The 20,410-nt window shown below is 36.1% G+C and overlaps 1 protein-coding gene across 6 annotated transcripts in view; it reads left to right on the top strand.

Moving 5' to 3' along the window:
* UBR5 (ubiquitin protein ligase E3 component n-recognin 5) overlaps positions 1-18,680 on the top strand; it is a 152,172-nt gene extending 133,492 nt beyond the window's left edge. For 3 of the 6 annotated variants that reach the window (XM_008001259.3, XM_008001260.3, XM_008001257.3), the window contains exons 48-59: positions 1-244; positions 1,534-1,645; positions 2,607-2,751; positions 3,708-3,838; positions 5,855-5,915; positions 7,569-7,744; positions 8,290-8,374; positions 10,777-10,932; positions 11,586-11,699; positions 13,732-13,876; positions 15,145-15,230; positions 18,052-18,680. In XM_008001259.3, coding sequence (XP_007999450.1) covers positions 1-244; positions 1,534-1,645; positions 2,607-2,751; positions 3,708-3,838; positions 5,855-5,915; positions 7,569-7,744; positions 8,290-8,374; positions 10,777-10,932; positions 11,586-11,699; positions 13,732-13,876; positions 15,145-15,230; positions 18,052-18,264 — 1,668 coding nt within the window. In that variant the 3' untranslated portion in view covers positions 18,265-18,680. Of the gene's footprint in view, positions 245-1,533; positions 1,646-2,606; positions 2,752-3,707; positions 3,839-5,854; positions 5,916-7,565; positions 7,745-8,289; positions 8,375-10,776; positions 10,933-11,585; positions 11,700-13,731; positions 13,877-15,144; positions 15,231-18,051 lie in introns of all 6 variants that reach the window. The other 3 variants (XM_008001258.3, XM_038000223.2, XM_008001256.3) reach the window with 1 other exon arrangement.
* The last annotated feature ends 1,730 nt before the right edge of the window (positions 18,681-20,410 follow it).

Raw genomic sequence — 20,410 nt, 5'->3', positions numbered from 1 at the left:
GTTGATCGGGATCGAGATCTTCTCATTCAGCAGACTATGAGGCAGCTTAACAATCACTTTGGTCGAAGATGTGCTACTACACCAATGGCTGTACACAGAGTAAAAGTCACATTTAAGGATGAGCCAGGAGAGGGCAGTGGTGTAGCACGAAGTTTTTATACAGCCATTGCACAAGCATTTTTGTCAAATGAAAAATTGCCAAATCTAGAGTGTATCCAAAATGCCAACAAAGGCACCCACACAAGTAAGTAGTCTACAAATAACAAGCATCATAAAATTTCTTTCCTTGTTCCTCAAACCAACAGTGGTAATCATGGTTTATATATGTGTGAGAGTATAAATTTCCATTTTTACATAATTTTGTTCTAGATTGATTTAATCTTATTTAAACTATTCTAATTGACAACAATTTCTTACTTTACATTTATTTTGATAAATTTATTTTGATAAATGTTTGTGATTGTACTAGTTTTTCATCTCAATTGTTACATGTTGCGGGTGGGTAAGAGGTTGTAAAATACCTAGTGATATAAAAATTCATCGAGCAAATTGCAGCATTTCCTCCACTTCAATATTTAATCCACATGGATATTTGAGAAGAAAATGCTACTCTAAGAGCAGTGCTGTTCAAATTACTATTTCCAAACTTGTTGCTGTTCCCCAGTGAGAAGAAGACTTTGCAGCCAAGTGTAAATCAACTGTGTCACTAAGCTCACCGTTTAGTAAGACTTAAAAAAAAAAAAAGAATCCTGGTGCAAGCTTATTACCTCACTGAGGATCAGCACTTTGGGGTTAGGACTCTTAGCTAAGTTTTAAGATTACAATGAGCAAATTTTAAAATTTGTGAAAATTACAAAAGCCTTAGGAGATTCACATCAAGTAGGAGCAGAAGATTATCAGACTTGTAGGTGGATGGAGACTGAATGAGCTATAGAAAGGATTGATGGTGAGAGTTCTCAGCTTTTCATCAGTTTCACCATTTCACTTTCTTTAATGTTATAATGAAAAGAAATGAGGAGATGTGAATGAGGAAACTCGAGGAAACTGGGAAATCATAACATTTCAAAACTATCTTTTTTGTACACTTACAGTAAACCGTACTCTGGCTTGGGCTTAGGAATTTAAACATAATCATAGGTAATATTCTGGTGGCCTTTAATGCTTTCATGGCAAAAACTAAGAACAGATGATATTTAAATGAGTCTAGTCATGTAAGAAATTTCAGCATTATTTATAGTGACACTGTCATAACCTCACTTGCTGTATATTATTTCACAGCTTTGACATGACAAGGGAGAAAATTAACAAATATTGAGTGAACATCTATTTTGTGCCAGGTATATTCTACACAGTCACCTTCAACCCTGAAAACCCATAGGGAGAGAAAGGCGATAACAACACAGATGCTAGGGAAAGATAATCTTTAGCTGTCATGTTTTCTTTACGTTTGTCTCATTTCTTTGCATTGACTGAAATTTAAGGTAGTTGAATTTGCATTCATCTAAATACAGTATATTTCTTATTTTCTTCTAGGTTTAATGCAGAGATTAAGGAACCGAGGAGAGAGAGATCGGGAAAGGGAGAGAGAAAGGGAAATGAGGAGGAGTAGTGGTTTGCGAGCAGGTTCTCGGAGGGACCGGGATAGGTAAATTTTGTGTCTTTGATTCAATACCACCTTTTTGGATGAATTAGAGATAGGCCTGTAAATGAAAGAATCTTGATTATGGATTGTTTTTTAGAAAAGTAAAGTTTTAATTTTGAACATATATATAGTAACTAAGAATAGTCTGTTAATAAAATACAATAACTAAGAATAGTCTATTAACTAATAAAAGTTCTGCTTTAAAAACCCAGAAGCAGTTGAAATTATTTTCTCTTTTATCTGACTCAAGTTACTGTTTGAATTTTTTTACCAGTATCATTCTCTCCTAAGTTTATCTTAAACAATCTTAATTTTTCAGGCCACATGCGGTGGCTCACACCTATAATCCCAGCACTTTGGGAGGCCAAGGTGGGTGGATCATCTGAGGTCAGGAGTTCAAGACCAGCCTGACCAACATGGTGAAACCCTGTCTCTACTAAAAATACAAAATTAGCCAGGTGTGGTGGCGCGTGCCTGTAATCCCAGCTACTTGGGAGGCTGAGGCAGGAGAATTCTTTGAGCCTGGGAGGCAGAGGTTGCCGTGAGCCGAGATCGTGCCATTGCCTTGCATTCCAGCCTGGGAAATAAGAGCAAAACTCTATCTCAAAAAAAAAAAAAAAAAAAAATTGATTTTGGCAGATTGTGCTATTTAAAATCTTTGAAGTTTTCTCTTGTTAGGATGGATTGCATTTTACTTTTGACTAAAATTTCCAGAATTGTGTGTGGACTCTTGATATCTGGTATGTTAAGGTCCTACTCCCTTACAATAAAATTTTTAAATTAAGTAACAAAATCTAGATAATCTTTATTTCCTAACCATCATCTGTTTTGGCATTCTCCCACCTTGGTACCATAACTGAACAACCTGTGTGCTCTAGTTTTCTAACTTTTTTACTAGTTGTGCTAATATTTTTACTTGTTAGTCAAAGGAAATGAAGTCATAATAGTTTTCGTTCTCTTACAGAGACTTTAGAAGACAGCTTTCCATCGACACTAGGCCCTTTAGGCCAGCCTCTGAAGGGAATCCTAGTGATGATCCCGATCCTTTGCCAGCACATCGGCAGGCACTTGGAGAGAGACTTTATCCTCGTGTACAAGCAATGCAACCAGTGTGTACTGTGTACTTAGTTACCTCTTAACTGGCTGTGTTATTTTTTTGCTTTTGAATTAAAGATGGTGTTTAAAAAAAAATTGTCAGCTACTGGCAAAACCACATGGTTGAGGACTCTTTTTACCTCTGCAGTAAGAAGGAAGCTCAGGAGGGAATAAGGCAGTGTTTACTGAAGGGTAACTGTATAGCTTGAATTTATTTTTTCCTCCAGCCACCTTATGTTGGGACACTGTCTCCGTTCCACCTTCCTTGCACACTAAATAATTTGCTGTGCATTATATTTATTTGTATCTTTATTTGAACAAATTATTACTACTTTTGGAGCAGACTGTTAGCAAACTGTAGTTGGAACACATTAATGCTGATTAGTATAGCAGGAAGAATTTTATTTTGAATGTTCTATCAAGTTTTTCTTTATATGATACAAAATACACAAATTAGTTGTTTTTTGTCTTTATGCATAACTGTATGTACACATTTTATAGTGAAGGAATAACAGAAAACTATTATTTCTTCTAGTAAGTCCTCAGCCTTAAACATAGGTATCTTTTTCTTTACCCTATCCCCTTCTTTTTTTTTTTTTTTTTAACCCTAAGTAAAAGATATTTCTGGCTCTCTGATGAAGAAAAAAAAATATGGAAGTTGAGTATATGTATGTTTAACTCAGAGATATAAAAAAACCTAAAAAGAAAACTTGTCATACAAATATTATAAGTAGCCTTAACAAGATGTGGTAGTGCAAGGACTGTTTATTCCCTGCCAAATTTTTCTATGATTGATCTTCCAGTTTCATAAAAGACCTTCCAGTTTCATAAAAGACCTGGTTCTGAAATTTTTGTATTTCTTACCCAAGTTTCTTGTTTTATTATTAATTTTTTAAATAAAAGATTGTAGATGTAATTAGACAAGAGGTTTTAGAGAGTAGTCAAGTTAACATTTGTTCATCATTTACAGGCATTTGCAAGTAAAATCACTGGCATGCTGTTGGAATTATCCCCAGCTCAACTGCTTCTCCTTCTAGCAAGTGAAGATTCTCTGAGAGCAAGAGTGGATGAGGCCATGGAACTCATTATTGCACATGGACGGTAATATGTACAATTGGGAAGGCATTTCAGTTTAAACATCAGCTACTTATTTTCAGTATGTGGGGGCCATCATATCTTAAAAAATATGTCATAAAGTATAAGACTTTAAATGCATTTTTATTTTTTTAATGTATTTTTCAATGATAGCTTAAATTCCATAGTGAGACAGCTTAGTTCTTCTCATGTATTAGAAGGTTTTAATAGTTAAAGGTTTTAATAGTTAAATAGTTAAAGGTAGGGTTTTAATAGTTACCTAGGTTATTTAGAAATTACTTGAAAGAAAGTAAATCTCAAATTCACTTACCAGAATACCCTCCTGGCAAAGGCCATAATATACCTGTGTTCTTGCCATAACCATGAAATTTCTTTTAGTCTTCCTGATTTATCTTAAAAATTCATGCAGGTTTTTGCTTTCTGTTCTGTAAAGTATGAATTTAATATAAAATCTAAAAAATATCTAACAGATTACATATCCCTTTTTCCAAGGTGACAAGTAAAAGTGACTTAGGAAGATAAGGTCAGGTGTGGTGGCTCGCACCTGTAATCCCAGCACTTTGGAAGGTCAAGGCGGGCAGATCACCTGAGGTCAGGAGTTCAAGACCAGCCTGGCCAACATGGCAAAACCGTGTCTCTACTAAAAAAAAAAATTTTAAATGTCTGGGCACGATGGCTTATGCCTGTAATCCCAGCACTTTGGGAGGCTGAAGCGGGTGGATCACAAGGTCAGGAGTTCGAGACCAACCTGACTAACATGGTGAAACCCCGTCTCTATGAAAAATACAAAAATTAGCCGGGCATGATGGCAGGCGCCTGTAATCCCAGCTACTCGGGAGGCTGAGGCAAGAGAATGGCTTGAACCCAGGAGGCAGAGGTTGCAGTGAGCCAAGACCATGCCATTGAACTCCAGCCTAGGCGACAGAGCGAGACTCTGTCTCAAAAAATAAATAAAATAAGTAAATAAATAAGCTGGGTGTGGTGGTGAGCGCCTGTAATCCCAGCTACTTGGAGGCTGAGGCAGGGAGAATTGCTTAAACCCGGGAGATGGAGGTTGCAGTGAGCTGAGATCGCGCCACTGTACTCCAGCCTGTGTGATAGAGTAAGAGTCTGTCTCAAAAAAAAAAAAAAGATAGGTCACATTTATGCTGTAGTTTCTATCCTGGGGCTACTCTGATACCCAGTTTGAAGCTTTGAAGTGTTTATTATTTTAGATGAAAATTTGTATTATTTTTTCCTAATCATGATTTTGAGTTAGGAATTTAGATTAGATACAGTCCTAGAGATGTATAAGCTGGTAGGCTGTGCACTAGAGCTAAACAGCCACTTCCAGAGCCTTTTAATGGTCCAAGCCAAAGACTATTGAGAGAACTGTATTTTCTTTGCTGATGCTCCTGCTTTTCTTCTCTGGATTTTATGTACTGTTTGTTTATTCCTCTGCCCTGTCTCTGGAGCTACAGCACACTGATATAGCTTAGTCCATTATAGAAAAATCAAGAACAGTGTACATTTTTGGTAAAACAATTTTTGTGAATATATGTTAAGAGTTGCATATTTAGTCATGTTTTCTGTTGAATGCAACCAATATACAACAATATTGATGGCTTTCACCTGGCTTTCTGGAGTAAACCATGAATTTATTAGTGCTCTAGAATCATTAAATTCACTAGAGAATTTGAATCCTATTGGATTGCTTTCTGAACATTTTTGTGTTCTTCTACAGTGCTCCCTCTGAGCATTGTAGAAGTGTTCCAGCACCCCTATGAAGACCACATTCATTTTGTCAGGTAGCCTTTAGTCCATTATCTTGAATCATACATGTAGGATCTAGTGATAAACTTTTTTAAAGATTTGTATTACTAACTTCTCTGCTCATACTGCATTAGTACTAGTGGGTGCATTGGATATTTATTGACTCCAAAACTTAAATATATTTTTTAAGTAAGTCCTTTTAAATTTAAATTATACACTAAACTCTAGAAGTCTCCGTTATGTGGAATGTGAAAGACTTTTTGTTTTTAGGGAAAATGGAGCTGATAGTATCCTGGATCTTGGATTAGTAGACTCCTCAGAAAAGGTACAGGTAAGGAACATTTTATTCATGTGCTGATAATCACAGAATTTAAATTGTAAGGAAATTTAAATAAAGGGGATGAAAGCAGGATTTCTGAAGAAACTGTCTTTATAAATAAAATGAATGTTTACAGTAGAGAGACAGAAGCAAAGGTAAATATATCGGTATTATGCATAGAATCAAATAATAAGGTTGGCTTAATTACGGCTCAGTGTAATGCCACCCATTGGTTGGTGTCCATTTGAGTACAGCTTGAATTAAGCTTTACTTTGAATATGTAACAAATTGAAGAGCAGAGAGGCAAAGATGTATAGAATCCTAGGGCTAATTTGCTGGGCACAGTGGCTCAAGTCTGTAATCCCAGGACTTTGGGAGTCCGAGGCGGGTGAGTCACGAGGTCAGGAGTTCCAGGACTCATTCTTCAAAGAAGTAACTGGTGGCAACGTTATGAAAACAAGTGACATATCATGCTATAGCATAAGGGAGGCTTTTTAGTTGGCATTGAAACAATTGCACATAGAAGGTGAGACTTCCAATTTGAACCTAACTAGGTTGATTGCCTGCTAAATTCATATTGATTTACTAAGACTCAGAGTTTTCACAACTACTTCGCAATGTCCAGGACACACTCTAAAATTACTCAGCATACAAAGAACCAGGAAAGACTGGACCCACCTCTCAGGAAAAGAACCAATAGATGGCAACCACGAGATGACCCACTTGTTGGAATTATCAGAGACTATCCCGTGTTCTGCAAGATAATGGTGAACACTAGTGAATGGAAAGATAGAGGTTCTCAGCAGACACATAGGAACTTCAAAAGAGAACAAAGGGAAATTTTTATAATTAAAGGTGCAATATCGGAAAGAAAAAAATTCACAGGATGGGTCAATAACTGAATGAAGGTGTTGGAGGAAAGTGTCAGTCAGCTTGTAGATAGATGGAAATTACCCTTTCCGAAGAACAGATAGAGAAAATATTTAAAACAAAAGGATAGTTTCAGGGAGACCTGTGGGACAGCTTCAAAAGACCTAACATATATGTCACTGAAATACTCAGGGGAAGAGAAGAAATTGCTATAGAAAAAATATTTGAAGAAATAAGTCATGGCTGGACACTTCCTAAATTTGTTAAAAGACATAGATTTCCAGATTCAAGAGTCAGTGAACTCAACAGAAGAAACTGAAAGAAAACTATGTCCAGATACATTATCATCAAACTTCTGTAAAATAAAGAAATATTCTTGAAAGCAGCCAAAGAACGGTTCTTTACCTATAGGGAAACAGTGATTTGAAAGACAGTGGATTTCTCACTTTTGGAAGCCAAAAGTCCAGAAATTCAGCAAAGTGATGACAGAATTCTGTATCCAGTGAAAAGAATTTTCAGGCAATAAAGTGAAAGAAGCTTACCCAGGTTTCATTAAATGACTTTATTTTAACAACAGAGATGTTAAAGACCTAATAATACACAAGCTTTGTGTGTCATATTCCGAAAGGGCAAATTAAAAGTTGATTTACCTTTAATATTGTTATACACATATGTTTAAATATTTATGTTGCTCTTCCTACCTGACTTCATTTGAATGATTTCAGAGAACCATTTCGTATGTTTTGTTTTTTCAATGAATCTTGGGGCTCACTCTCTGATATTCTTTGTTAGCAGGAAAACCGAAAGCGTCATGGCTCTAGTCGAAGTGTAGTAGATATGGACTTAGATGATACAGACGATGGTGATGACAATGCCCCTTTGTTTTACCAACCTGGGAAAAGAGGATTTTACACTCCAAGGCCTGGCAAGAACACAGAAGCAAGGTTGAATTGTTTCAGAAACATTGGCAGGTAAAAGAACTTTAATCTTGGGTTTGAATTTTTTTTAAACATTTCAATTTATGAGATTTTCTAAAGTATATTTGTTTTAAAATGTATGTAGGCTGGGTGTGGTGGCTCACGCCTGTAATCTCAGCACTTTGGGAGACTGAGCCGGGAGGATCACTTGAGCCCAGGAATTGGAGACCTGGCTGGGCAACATGGCCAAACCCTGTCTTTACTAAAAATAAAATAAAAAAAAAATTAATGGGCACGGTGGTGCATTCCTGTAGTCCCAGCTACTTGGGAGGCTGGGGTAGGAGGATCACCTGACTGTGCCAGTGCACTTCACCCTGGGTGGCAGAGTGTCTCAAAAACAAAACATTCTCAGCCTGGTATTCCTGTTGTTGTTTTTTTTTTTTTTTTTTTTTGAAAAAGTGTATGTGCTGTACTTTATGCTGAATAGAAAGGAGGCTGTAGAGAATTTCTCAAAATATGTGTGGGGGGATATATGTATTCTAGAATTATTTATGTATTCTAGAATTATTTATATCTTATTTCTCTGTCTTTGTTTTTAGGATTCTTGGACTATGTCTGTTACAGAATGAACTATGTCCTATCACATTGAATAGACATGTAATTAAAGTATTGCTTGGTAGAAAAGTAAGTGATTTTGATGAACTTAATTGTATTCACAATTGCAGAAATTTTCTTTTATAAAATAATCAAATGCTAGCATACTGTTTATAGCATTAATTAACTATTAAATCTTAAAGCATTACAGCCATTATAAGTAACTTTAAAACATTTAATTATACAATTATGGTCAACAAAAGTAAAATTAATAATAAATTAATGACAGAAAAAGACTATGGGGAGATGGCATAGCAGAGTGGATAACACAGGCGGGGCTGGGGGTCTGACAGACCTACGTCCTGTTGCCAACAAATATGCTGACATTTCTGCCATGTTTCCCCATTTATAAATTGGTAAGAAACACAACATCGTAAGTACCTGGCAAATAGTAAGTGCTCGGTAAATTGTATCCACTATTATTAGTTGTACTGGGTGGTAGAGAAGGTAGTAGTATTGAAAAGAGCCTTCCAGGCCAGGCACAGTGGCTCATGCCTGACACCTGTAATCCCAACACTTTGGGAGGCCAGGGCAGAAGCATCTCTTGAGCCCAGGAGTTTGAGACCAGCCTGGATAGCATAAGAGACTCTGACTCAATCAAAAATGTAAGAAGTTAACTGAGTGTGGTGGCATGCACTTGTGCTCCCAGCTATACTTGGAAGACTGAGGTAGGAGGATCTGCTTGAACCCAGGAGTTTGAGGCTTCAGTGAAGCATGATTGTACCACTGCACTGCAGCCTGGGTGACAGAGCGAGACCCTGTCTCAAAAAAAAAAAAAAAAATAGAGCATTCCAACTTCAAAAATACATATAAGAGGTACATGGGGGTGGCCAAAGAATGTAAGAAGTACAACACAGCATGCTCAATATTGATCTCTGGATGATGGAATTAGCTTATCTTCTTTATGCGTTTTGATAGTTTGATAGCCTTCACTTCCCTTTATGATGGCAGGGGGAAAAGAAAAACCGTTTTGCTTTAAAATAATATACAATGCTAATTATGTAGCTTTTGATTTAAAACAAAACCGTCCACGTTCCTAAAAATACTTTAGAGAAATTACTTGACACAAAATAAATGGAATAGATTAAGTCCTTTTTTTTTTTTTTTTTTTTTTTTTTTTTTTGAGACAGTCTCTGTCACCCAGGCTGGAGTGCAGTGGCACAATCTCTGCTCACTGCAACCTCCAGCCCCCAGGTTTAAGTGATTCTCATGTGTTAGCCTCCCGAGTAGCTGGGATTGAGTAAGTTCTTACTGTTGTTAACAGGTTCTTGGAAACTGCAACTCTTAATTGAAATGCAACCAGTTTTTTCTTATCAACTTTATAATGAAATAATGTTATTTGAGAACCTGCTGTTTGTCATTTCAAAGTTGCAGCCAAGAACCTATCAAGGCTTTAATTAATCAATTTTTTTGAGATAGAGTCCCGCCCCGTTGCTCATGCTGGAGTGCAGTGGTGTGACCTCGGCTCACTGTAAACCTCCACCTCCCAGGTTCAAGCGATTCTCCTGTATCAGCCTCCCAAGTAGCTGGGACTGTAGGCACACACAACCACGCCTGGCTAATTTTTGTATTTTTAGTAGAGATGGAGTTTCACCATGTTGGTCAGTCTGTTCTCAAACTCCTGACCTCAAGTGATTCCTCCCAAAGTGCTGGCATTATAGGTGTGAGTCACCATGTCCAGCCAGTGGCTTTGAGGACTTATGTTAGTTTTTTTCCAGAGGTACATGTCACACATCTGATAAATAAGCATGTTTAAGCATGTTAAAGCTGTAGTCTCCTAATAATTCTCTTTAATCAGACCTGATGAATAATTTTCTATTAGTACATGAATATCATATGATTTTTTTCTTTTTAACTCTGACCCTATTAAATTCTTAAAGTGTTCCAGCTAAAATGTCCTTATTTAAAGAACTAGACTCAAAGCTTGGCAACATAAAATGGTTGATACATTGAGTCTTCAGCAGGGTTTAGGAAACAGCTAATCAAATAGACCCAAGTTTAACCCAATAAAGTGACCTTGGGGCAAGTTACTAAATTTCCTTGAGTGTCAGATTTATCATCTGAATTTAATAATCTGTATTTTATGTTACTATCAAGAATAAGATGTATATTAAGTTCAGAGCCAGCTGCTCCCCATAATTGGTGTTTAATAAGTAGTGCAAAGTTTTGCAGTTTTAGAACTTTAAAACTATTAGGCTTTTGGCTTTATATTTTTTCAAAATATAACCCTTCTTATGCTTTGAAAAGCAAATATTGTCAGAGCCAAATATTTATTAAACTTCTCTCTTTAAACAGTTATATACCGAGTGGGAAGTTATTCTATGTCGGTATATCTTCAAATTAGATAAAATTCTTTATCAGATTTTAATTTACTAATTAATTTAATGAAGCTGTTTCTTTCATAACTGAGTTTCATATGATTACTTTTTCAGGTCAATTGGCATGATTTTGCTTTTTTTGACCCTGTAATGTATGAGAGTTTGCGGCAACTAATCCTCGCTTCTCAGAGTTCAGATGCTGATGCTGTTTTCTCAGCAATGGATTTGGCATTTGCAATTGACCTATGTAAAGAAGAAGGTGGAGGACAGGTAAAGCAAATATGCACTTTTCTGATTCTGGCAAGAGAATTTGGTTAATCTACTGTGCTTGTCTTATGTATAGACAGTTTAGTTAGGGACTGAAAGAGAAGAACATGTGTGAACACATAGGAGAAATGGATACTGTAGGTGTTAAAGATGGATCAAGAGTTAGTGAGACAGACTGAGGTAGAAGGGCTTGTACTTTTTTCTTTTTTTTTTTTTTATGGAGCCTTGCTCTGTCACCAGGCTGGAGTGCAGTGGCACCATCTCAGTTCACTGCAACCTCTGACTCCCTGGTTCAAGTGATTCTTCTGCCTCAGCCTCCCCAGTAGCTGGGATTACAGGCATGCGCCACCATGCCCACCTAATTTTTGTATTTTTAATAGAGATGGGGTTTCACTATGTTGACCAGGATGGTCTCCATCTCCTGACCTTGTGATCCACCCACCTCGGCCTCCCAGAGTGTTGGGATTACAGGCGTGAGCCACTGCGCCCAGCGGCTTGTACTTTTTTATGGCCTAAAATGTTTCCATCTCTTAGATTCTGGTCAAATAAAGAACTGTGTTTATATTTAAAAATTTTAGGAACTAGTTTTATAAACAGTTAATGTTTTACTGCTTTGACAAAATTGCCTTTAAATAGCACTGGTAAATTTTTCACAGGTCGAACTCATTCCTAATGGTGTAAATATACCAGTCACTCCACAGAATGTATATGAGTATGTGCGGAAATATGCAGAACACAGAATGTTGGTAGTTGCAGAACAGCCCTTACATGTAAGTGTTTCTAGAAAGTGTTGTGTGATCCAGTGAGGCTATTTGTGTCTTCATGTGTGGTAACCTAGCTAAGTATATATTCAGCTTATTTATAAAAGGCCAAAGTTTTTAAACCAAAATATTTTATTTACAATGTAAATTACACCTAATTTTAAGAATTCAGACAAAGTACTCATTTTCTTTTTGATGAAACTATTGGAAAAACCATGCCATTGTGAGACAGTAGCGTTGGCAAACGAAAGTGTGGAAAGGGTGCTTATGGTACCAGAACGACTGTTGTAGGGTCCTACTGTTTTAGTGGTAGAGTTACTGAGACAGACTGAGAGGAACAAAGGCTTTTTATACCAAAATGTTTCCATCGCTTACGTTCTGGTCAGATAAAGAATTGTCTTTATATTTTAAAATGTATGTGTAAAATAATATATCTTAGTCCTTTGTCCTACTATGTTAGTGGTAGGACCCTAAACCAATCCTTTTGATACCACAAACACCTTTAGTTTTATTACCAAAACTAATTTGGGTAACCTGCTAAAAGAACTCACAGGACTCAGAAGCAGTTGTACTTAACAGTTATGGTTTATTATAGCAAAAGGACCCACAGCAAGATCAGTAGGGGAAAAAAGAAATATTAGGCAGAGTCTTGAGGAATCCAGGTGCAGGGTTTCAAAATTCTCTCTCAAGTAGGGGGATGAGTTATTGCAAGAACACAATTCTTCCACCAGTGAAATGTATCAACATGTATACATTGTTTGTGCTTAGGGAAGCCCACTTTGGAGTCAGAGCTCAGTGTTTTTATTTGAGGCTAGTTCCATTGGCATTTTCTGTCTGCACAACCAGCCATGATTACTGAAATTCCAGAATCCCTGAAGAAAGCACACATTCATCTTGAACTGCATTGTTTGCACAAATAGTCCAGGCAGTCTGATACAGCATGGTTCATTGCTCCAGACATTCAAAACAGCCTGGTCAGCTAGTAATGTTGGAATATCGCAAAAACCAAGTTCTCAAACACCAGCCAACACCAGCCGTACAGTCAGGCCCTTCTAAAGAGTAACATCAATCCTACTATGTTAATTCTTTCCCCATCCAGGGTTAAATTTTTTTTTTTTTTTTTTTTGAGACAAGAGTCTCGCTCTGTCACCAGGCTAGAGTACAGTGGCCCAACCTTGGCTCGGTGCACCCTCTGCCTCCTGGGTTCAAGTTATTCTCCTGTCTTAGCCTCCTGAGTAGCTGGGACTATAGGTGCGCACCCGCACGCCCAGCTGGTTTTTGTATTTTTAGTAGAGATGGGGTTTCACCATGTTGGCCAGGGTGGTCTTGATCTCGTGATCCGCCCATCTTGGCCTCCCAAAGTGTTGGGATTACAGGCATGAGCCACCGCACCCAACCTGTAAAATGTTTATATAGCTTTATGACTGGTGGTGTTCAGTGTTTCTGATCCCTGTGCTACAATAATTGTGCAGGCTTTGGAGTTGTACTGTGAGTTCAAATCATGGCTCTACCACCCTCTAGCTGTATGATGTTACCAAATTAAGTTTTTTGTGCCTTGTATCCCTCCTCTGCAAAATGAGGGTGAGATTAAATTGAATTAGGTAAGGTACTAAGACAATTCCTGGCACATGATAATTTCTCAGTAAACATCTAGCTTTTGAGTTTGTATCTGGGAGGTTTGTTGTCAATGTATCTTTCCTGAGATGCTGACAGGATACCACTTTTGAAGACTGAAGCTATTCTTGATGACTAGCCTGTTTGTTATTAACATAACTTTTAAAATTGTTAAACCACTGGTATATAACACTACTACTTCACTTTTGAACCTATAGCTTATTCACTGTGCCTTCCCTCCCCACTTCCTGCCTTTCTCTCTTTTGAATCTTAATAAAAAATACAGGACTGAATTTGTTTTTGCTTTCTGGTTTAAAATGGGAACTAACATTCTTAGAGAAGGCTGCTAAAATTAGATCTTGTGCTTTAATAATATAAATAAATGTTACATGGAAAATGAAGTATTACTGTTTCTGAAATTCTCTAGGCAATGAGGAAAGGTCTACTAGATGTGCTTCCAAAAAATTCATTAGAAGATTTAACGGCAGAAGATTTTAGGCTTTTGGTAAATGGCTGCGGTGAAGTCAATGTGCAAATGCTGATCAGTTTTACCTCTTTCAATGATGAATCAGGTAGGACATTTTTAAAAAGTTTAAAGAATGAAGTCTATAGATAGGTCAGTCAGCATTTTCTGAGTTTGAAGTTCTTAGATCTCTTTATAGGGTTTGGGAAATTGCTTGTATTACTCAAGCATTAAAACAATTTTTTTACATTATTTTTAAAGGTATGTTTGAAGTAAATAGTATTTTGATGGCTTAGCATTAGGTTATTCTTAACTCTTTTACTGCTTAATTTTTCTAGGTTTCAAAAAATATGAATACAAACAAAAATTTTTCATGGTGAGCAACTGTATAAAAAAGGATTCATATATACTGATTAAGAAAAAGTAATCCCTGTGACAACTCTGGGCTTTTCTGATTCATGTTGCTTAAACTCCCTAATGAAAGAATTTGTATGATGATTGCTTTATAGAGCTGGACCCAAATCGCACTTCTAAAAACACAGTAGCACACAAACACTTCCTAGATTCTAGGAATCTAGGAAGAATAAGGAGTGGTGGTGATAATCCTCTTGAAAGAAAAACCTTTGTCTCCAGTGTTTGATTTGCTGCAATTCTCTCTTTTGAAAGTCCTATGGTCTAGGAATAGGCTTTTTAGCTGTGACTGTACATTAGAAGCTCCAAGAAGTTCTCTGTGAAAGGATTATACCTATATTCCAAGATTATTATGTACACAAAGGTACTGATTTTTTCCCCTTTATTTTTCCTATTTTGCAAGCAGCTTCAGCCAAATTATAAATTGTAATAGTTTTTGTGCTACCTTGTAATACAGTTTTTAATACTAATAAGAATTTGTCTCATTTACAAACCAAAAATTTAGGAAGGAAGACAGAGTATCGAAAGAAACTGCCCAAGATCTTGCCACTCCAAGTATGATCCTCGGATCAGCAGCATTGGCATCATCTGAAAGCATTTTAGACAGGCAGAATCTCTGGTCTCCCCTCTCTGCATTCCCCACCCAGTGAAAGAATGAGAATCTGCATTTCTTGAGATCATAAGAATAATGACATACAGATGAGATTAAAGTCATGCAAATATCAAGTTTAAGGCTGGTGGTTCATTTGTCTTGTTTTGGTCATATTGAGTCAGGATTGACTAATGAACTGTAGAGGTTTTGCATTATGCAAATGCTCTTAATTTCCTGTATTAGGAATTAGACACTCCCCCCCAAGTCTTAAATAATGTTTTAATCTTGCATCCTTTTATTATAAGATTAGTAATGTTCTACAGATAATAACAACAACTGGTATAGTGTATTTTATTTCCATTCTTCATTCTTAGGAGAAAATGCTGAGAAGCTTCTGCAGTTCAAGCGTTGGTTCTGGTCAATAGTAGAGAAGATGAGCATGACAGAACGACAAGATCTTGTAAGTTAAAATTTATTTCACAAGATTTGTAGAAGGAAATATAAAATTTAAAAATACCATGTATGATGGCCTTTTAGGTTTGTAATGGTCATTTTAATTTGGGGTAGGGCAATTATAGAAGGTCACAAATAAGGCAATTTTTGTTTTTCTGCTCTATAACAATATCTGAAGTATTACTAAAGCTGTAAGCAGAGTGAAGTACATTTAGCTGTTAATATGCTGTCCTTAGTCCCAGAAGATAACAGTTTATTGTTGCAACATGGCTTTTTATCTTTCTTTCTTGTACTGCCTACATATGCTTCTCCCTGTATACATCCTTAATCCTTTTGACTAGTGCCAAGTGTTGACAGAATTGCTGAGTATTATCTTGATTGTTATCTGCACACTAGGAAGAGAGTAGCTTCATTGTGATATGTGGGTACTAAATCTTTCAGAATGTTCTTAGTACAGAGCCCCAGCTAACTTAGAATCATAAATTAGATAACAGAAGCTTTGATCTTAGTGTAAAGTCTGCCTCTCAGTGGAACTTACGTCCACCCATCAAGTAAAACCATAACCCAATCATCCTGCCCATTAATCTTGAAAGGCAATATGCTGCTTTCTTGTAGAAATTTGAAGGACATTCCTTATCTAGAAAACCTTGGAAGATCCTTTCTATACTCGTATTCTTCATGGTTCCTGGAACGTTTCTCCTGTCTAACCAGCCTTAGTTCTAAACTAGACCGCTCATGGAAATACTTTAAAATGATCAGGTTTCTAGATATATCCTTTATTTTATTTGAATAAGAGGGAAGTGGTTACTTGTGCAGGAAAGAAAAAACTTGCAGATTCCCATTTACCTTCATTCAGACAGGAGTTTATTTTGGAGGTGGTGGAGGGAAGGAGGGGAACTCATCTTTACATGGCTCTTAAGTGTATTCTAATATTTCTCTGCTATGGTGAGATAGGTTTGTTCAGCAGTCCTAACTGCCACCCAGTTCATTTCTCAGCTTTTAGCCACCCTGGTAATTTTGACTTAGTTTGTTCCCCAGGTGGGTTTGATATAATTGGTCAGCATTTGACTTCCCCAGTCTTGTGGCTCTTAAAGTTCCCACTAGTGCCATATACCATAACTGTCCCTGTTGGTTTCAGGATCACCTAAATAGCTTAAGTTCTGCCACCTTTAGTCAGTCTTTAGATTCAGGGCACCTTGTTTCCTTAAGACAAGGGCCATATCAAGTCTGTAAGAACCACCAAAAACAGAAATAGAAATGATTGGCTATCCGGTGTAAGTTCTAAGTTATCTGTTTTAATCTATTCCCTAGTTTTAATTTTCTGCCGTTTTTAAACCAGTATTTCCTCAGTCCAGTCAGACAACTTAAATCTCATGACAGTTTCTGCCTTCTACTGAAAGAAAAATTTGCTAATGACTCAATCTTAGAAAAAAGAAAACCTTCTATGAAGACCTCAGAATTTCCTGTCAACAGCTTTAATTTGTGAACCCTAAACTCTTACTGAAAATCTGTGTTTAGGGTGTAAGCAATATATCATGGTATCTTCCTCCCCCTTACCCTTCTCCTCTTTTTGGGAAGTCATCCTTCACATATTGTTGGTTTCATCCTGATGCATCTAGAGGACATAAGAATGGGGTTTCTGAAACAGTTCTCCCATGAATTAGTTAGTCCTGCAAATTATAGGTTTCCAGAGTTACTGGGTAACACTATAGTTTATTTCCCTCTTGGAGCATATAATTCACTAGTAAAAGTATTTCTCTTCTTCCAACTTCTTGGAGATCCAGCAGTGAGGTCATCTACCCTGGTTAACCACATTCATCCTTGAAGAAACACTTTACATTAAGCCTGTTTCTTATCTATGAAATGAGTGGTTTGGATCAGCTTCATCTCCAGAGTACCGGTTTTCTATTTCTTTTCAGATTTTATAGATCCTGATACTTAGGTTTTCTCTTTTTTCTTTTTCTGTCCCTTTATATAGAATTCTAGATGAGCTTGCCCATGCAACTGTGCTTCAGGAAATCATAAGTTTGTTTAGGTTTCCTAGTCATTCTAGGAAGTTGGATATACTTCATTGTTAAATTGTGTGTTTTAAAATGATTAGATTTAAAAAAAAGCTTTTCCTTAAGAGAGAGAGAGACACTGATGCATATGTATATATGAAGGGATGGATTAATGAGGAATGTTACATGTTCAGTGAAATATTTCAGGGAGGCGTATCCTTGGTTAAGTGAAAAAGCGTAAGTTAACATTTACTGAGCATCATTTACACTGTGTTGTACAAAGTTTTATTATAGATATATGATACAACTTAGTGTTAACATGGCTTATTGCATGAATTTTGATGCATAGATGTTCCCCAATAATTACTATTATAAAATGATTCCGTATCACAATGTAGCAGTAAATACTTTTTTTGCTTTATTATTTACATTATTTTGCTCCTTAATGCAAAATAACTTTTTAAGATAACCTGTGTAAGTTTTGAACCTAAGACCATATCTTTTGTTTGGTAGCCTTTTTTCCACTAATAGACAGTTTATGGAATTTAGCTGCAAGAAAGGCTCTTAAAAACCATTTAGTCCAACAGCCTCATGTTACAGATGAAAATACTGAGGCTCTGTAACAGAAAGTCACCTTTTTTTCCCTCTACTCTGGACTTACTCCCTTGGGGGAAAAAAAAACAACAAAAACCTGTCTTGAGGTATGAATGATCCCTTTCCTTTTTAGTATAAGAAAATATATTTAAAACCCAATTCAAACTAATATCTCCTTTCATAACAATAGGGCTAGTTAAGAGTTAAATATTAACCTGTTAAATTCCTGTTTAGGTTTACTTTTGGACATCAAGCCCATCATTGCCAGCCAGTGAAGAAGGATTCCAGCCTATGCCCTCAATCACAATAAGACCACCAGATGACCAACATCTTCCTACTGCAAATACTTGCATTTCTCGACTTTACGTCCCACTCTATTCCTCTAAACAGATTCTCAAACAGAAATTGTTACTCGCCATTAAGACCAAGAATTTTGGTTTTGTGTAGAGTATAAAAAGTGTGTATTGCTGTGTAATATTACTAGCGAATTTTGTAGATTTTTTCCATTTGTCTATAAAAGTTTATGGAAGTTAATGCTGTCATACCCCCCTGGTGGTACCTTAAAGAGATAAAATGCAGACATTCCTTTCTCAGTTTATAGCTTAAAGGCCTGAGGAGCACTAGCAACATTTGGCTATATTGGTTTGCTAGTCACCAACTTCTGGGTCTAACCCCAGCCAAAGATGACAGCAGAACAACATAATTTACACTGTGATTTATCTTTTTGCTGAGGGGGAAAAAATGTAAATGTTCTGAAAATTCACTGCTGCCTTTGTGGAAACTGTTTCAGCAAAGGTTCTTGTATAGAGGGAATAGGGAATTTCAAAATAAAAAATTAAGTATGTTCTGTGTTTTCATTTTAACTTTTTTTATGGTGTTTAATTTGTGGTTGGCTGCAACTGTGTATCATGTATATGGAACTTGTAAAAAAGTTCGACATTCAGATCTTAAGAGATGAAATCACTTTTACCTACAAAAACCACTTTTATTGCGGTTTGACTGCATTGAGCTCTAGGATATTAAATGATATCACTAATATTTTGCATGTAATTTGCTCATTTGAGTGAGGGCACTTTTTTTGTACATACGATGGGGCCAATGCACAATACTTTTATCACAATCAACTTTTTCTTTGTATCCCTATTTCAACGAGCAGTCAGTCAAGAGGTTACTGCACTTCAGTCTAACTAGACATTTGTACTAAGGTATTTCAGTTATGTAAACTCAGCCTGGGCACTTTCTGATAACTGTAAAATGTTTTATAAGATCATGATTATTGAAGATACATTTTGGAAAATTTTAAATGTTCGTGAGCAGCTTAACTACTTTTGTATCTAGCCTTTTTTAAGTATCTTGTTACATTTACTTTTTTAAATAAAGAAATTACAGAAGAAATGTCAAGTAATATTGAAGAAACAATAGTTTTTATTTATGTAGTTGTACATTTTTAAACTAAGGGCAATACACTGACATGGTTATGTGCATAAAAATTTTGATTTAAAGAACTGGAAGTTTATATACACCTGGACTATAAGAAACAGAAGAAAATCAGTCCACATTTTACAGTTAGCAGAGAATCCTAAATGGCACTGGCCTGGCCACCTTTTCTTTTTACAAATGGGGGAAGTGAAGTGTGACCCCTTACTTGGCATAGGAAGTTAACTTACACCTAATAACTGACAGGTTTTTTTTTTTGATGACCCATTAATTATATAGCCTAGGATTAATATCCCAAAATTACTCTGGTTTAAGTAGCTTTATTCAGTGGCATAATAACACTGTTTTCTTCACTAAGTCTTCAGTGAAGTGACTTAAAACAGTCACTTTACATATTAAAAATGAGGAGAGCAATTCTCTGGAATCTCTCAGTTCCTTTGTAGGACTTCTGGCCTTGAGGATAGTCTTCATGTTCAAAGGCACTATGCTTTTATTACATAACTTCCTTCAGAAGACTGAACCACATGATATTCTCAGCCCTGTTAACACTAAAAATATTTAAAGCTGAATGATAGTAGTGACTCATTGTATTACTTAAAACTTATATAACACGCTGTATTAGATGTGTGTAAATTAGCCAAAGGTTATTTTACAAAGTGAGACATTGGTTTTTATGTCTAAATGCTATTTCTGAATAAATGAAATAGTAATTAGATCAAGAGCTGATTAGCATCAATGTGTTTGAAAGATATAAAACTTATATATCACCTTAACCTCTGTATGCACATGATGGGATTGATAAAATATTAAATGAGAACAAACTAGGTATGATTAGGACATTTGAAACCCTAATTGTGAATTTATTTTTAATAGTTACTGAAATGAAAATATTTAAAATAATGCACAATGTCTTAAGTCTTCCTAAATCAAGATTTTGGTTAAAAAATACTTTTAGTAATATTAAAAACAGATTTTTTTTTAAGTAAATCATAAAATGGTTCTAAATGTAAAATAAAGACATGTAAAATAAAGTTCTCTTTTGGTCTCGTTTAGTGTTTAAATCTAACAATTGAAAACAAATTTAGGAAGAGAAGACCAAGGATGAACTTTACTGAGTGTTTTCAGAGTTTGCTACTACTATTTTTTTCCCTAAATC

Source organism: Chlorocebus sabaeus, chromosome 8 (genome assembly GCF_047675955.1).
Source record: "Chlorocebus sabaeus isolate Y175 chromosome 8, mChlSab1.0.hap1, whole genome shotgun sequence".
Taxonomy (NCBI): domain Eukaryota; kingdom Metazoa; phylum Chordata; class Mammalia; order Primates; family Cercopithecidae; genus Chlorocebus; species Chlorocebus sabaeus.
This window is presented reverse-complemented; position numbering and strand designations above follow the sequence as displayed.